This window comes from Girardinichthys multiradiatus, chromosome 7, assembly GCF_021462225.1.
Source record: "Girardinichthys multiradiatus isolate DD_20200921_A chromosome 7, DD_fGirMul_XY1, whole genome shotgun sequence".
Lineage (NCBI taxonomy): Eukaryota > Metazoa > Chordata > Actinopteri > Cyprinodontiformes > Goodeidae > Girardinichthys > Girardinichthys multiradiatus.
Genome location: NC_061800.1, coordinates 10,983,453 through 10,985,158, shown reverse-complemented (window position 1 = coordinate 10,985,158; position 1,706 = coordinate 10,983,453). Strand labels below are relative to the sequence as shown.

Here is a 1,706-nt window from a genome sequence, read left to right as displayed (position 1 = left end):
AAAGAGAGCACATCTATTAACAATGGCTTTTTGTGAAGCAGTGACTGCTACTTCTGTAGAGAAGTCTGTGTGGATGTGTAGTTGGAACCAGGACAATGACATAAAAAATAACATGCTACTTGACCAGACTACGGACACTTTAAAAACCATTAAATATGTCCAATTTAGTACCACATATGGAAGCGGCACAATTCAGAATTTTTGGGAGGCTAAATACAACCAAGCTAATCATGAAAACCTTTCTCAGCAACCTATAGTAAATCTAAAGTTTTAGGCATCCAGGCTCTAACCTGTTGTCATGTGACTTGTAAACACTTTAATGAGATCCACAGAGAGGGGCAAAGTCAGCTTAAAACTAATTCTCATGCTCTAACTTGTGCCTTTAGGTGAGCCCAGCCAAGTATATTTCTGTTTTTATGTAAATTGTTTATACGAGACGCTGTTTTTACTTTAAATTTAGTTGTTATGGATCCATTGACTGATGAGATGAATGTTACATTTATAACTTTTGGTGGGCATGTAGAGCTGCACAAATACAGATTTCTCTATTTTACAATCATGTTTATTGTATATGTTCTAATAATCTGCAGTAACTCGACCATCTTGAGCCTCATCTGGGTTCAGAAAAGCCTCCATAAGCCTATGTACATTTTCATTGCAGCTTTGCTTTTTAATTCGCTTCTTTTCAGCACCAACATCTACCCAAAACTTTTGATTGATTTTTTATCTGAAAAGCAGATCACATCTTTATCTCTATGTAATTTGCAAAGTTTTACCTATTACTCACTATGCGGCGCTGAGTTCTTACTGCTATTAGCCATGGCTTACGACAGGTACGTGTCTATATGTAATCCCCTGCAATATGTGATCATTATGAGAAAACAAAATGTGATTGTTTTGTTGATTTTAGCTTGGCTTTTACCTGCCTGTCAGCTTGTGCCATCGCTTTTTATCAGTAAGAGTTACAGAGTGTGTCACTTAACTTTAAATGGGATTTTCTGTAATAACGCAATTTCCCAACTTTTTTGTATAAACTCAAGAACACCATATATTTTATATGGTGTGTTTATTGCACTTAATACAATATTTTTACCAATAATTTTTATATTATTTACTTACACAAAAATACTGATAATATCATTCAAAAGCTCAGCAAATATGAGGAAAAAAGCTGCAAAGACCTGTTCCCCTCACCTGCTTGTTCTGATCAGCTTCTCTTGCTTGTGTTCATATGATATTGTTATAGCCCGACTGGAAATTAACTTGGACAGGACTGCACGTTTTATTTTGACTTTACAGGTGGTTTTGTATCATCCCCTCTTTAATCCAATAATATATGGTTTGAAGATGGAAAAAATCTATAGACACCTCAGAAGGATTTTTTCTCATGACAAAGACAAAATTAATGTCTGACGAAACCTCATCCTGTGTATAAAAAGCAGGATGTACTGTCATGATCTTAAACTCTTTCTAAGATTATTCAGCTTTAACAATGCAACAGTTGCAAAGTAGTTTAAAAATAAATTTTACAGGAAAATTAAATTTTCCTGTAAGTTAGCCTTTCTGTAATTACTTCATTGTTGTGATTACATACACATTATATTGGACAATATAAAGATGTGTTTTGCACCTGTAATATGCTGTTTAATAATATTATATGATTTAATTCATATGTGTGTATGCATGTATTCAATGTACCAATCACA

General features: G+C 33.9%; 1 protein-coding gene across 1 annotated transcript; it reads left to right on the top strand.

Moving 5' to 3' along the window:
- Positions 1–465: 465 nt before the first annotated feature.
- Positions 466–1,413, top strand: LOC124871797 (olfactory receptor 2AT4-like). Its single transcript, XM_047371361.1, has one exon. The coding sequence runs from the start codon at positions 466–468 to the stop codon at positions 1,411–1,413; it is 948 nt and encodes a 315-aa protein (XP_047227317.1).
- Positions 1,414–1,706: the final 293 nt, after the last annotated feature.

Excerpts from the sequence above, each read along its gene's own strand:
- LOC124871797 (XM_047371361.1), top strand. The coding sequence starts at position 466 with ATGGATCCATTGACTGATGAGATGAATGTTACATTTATAACTTTTGGT.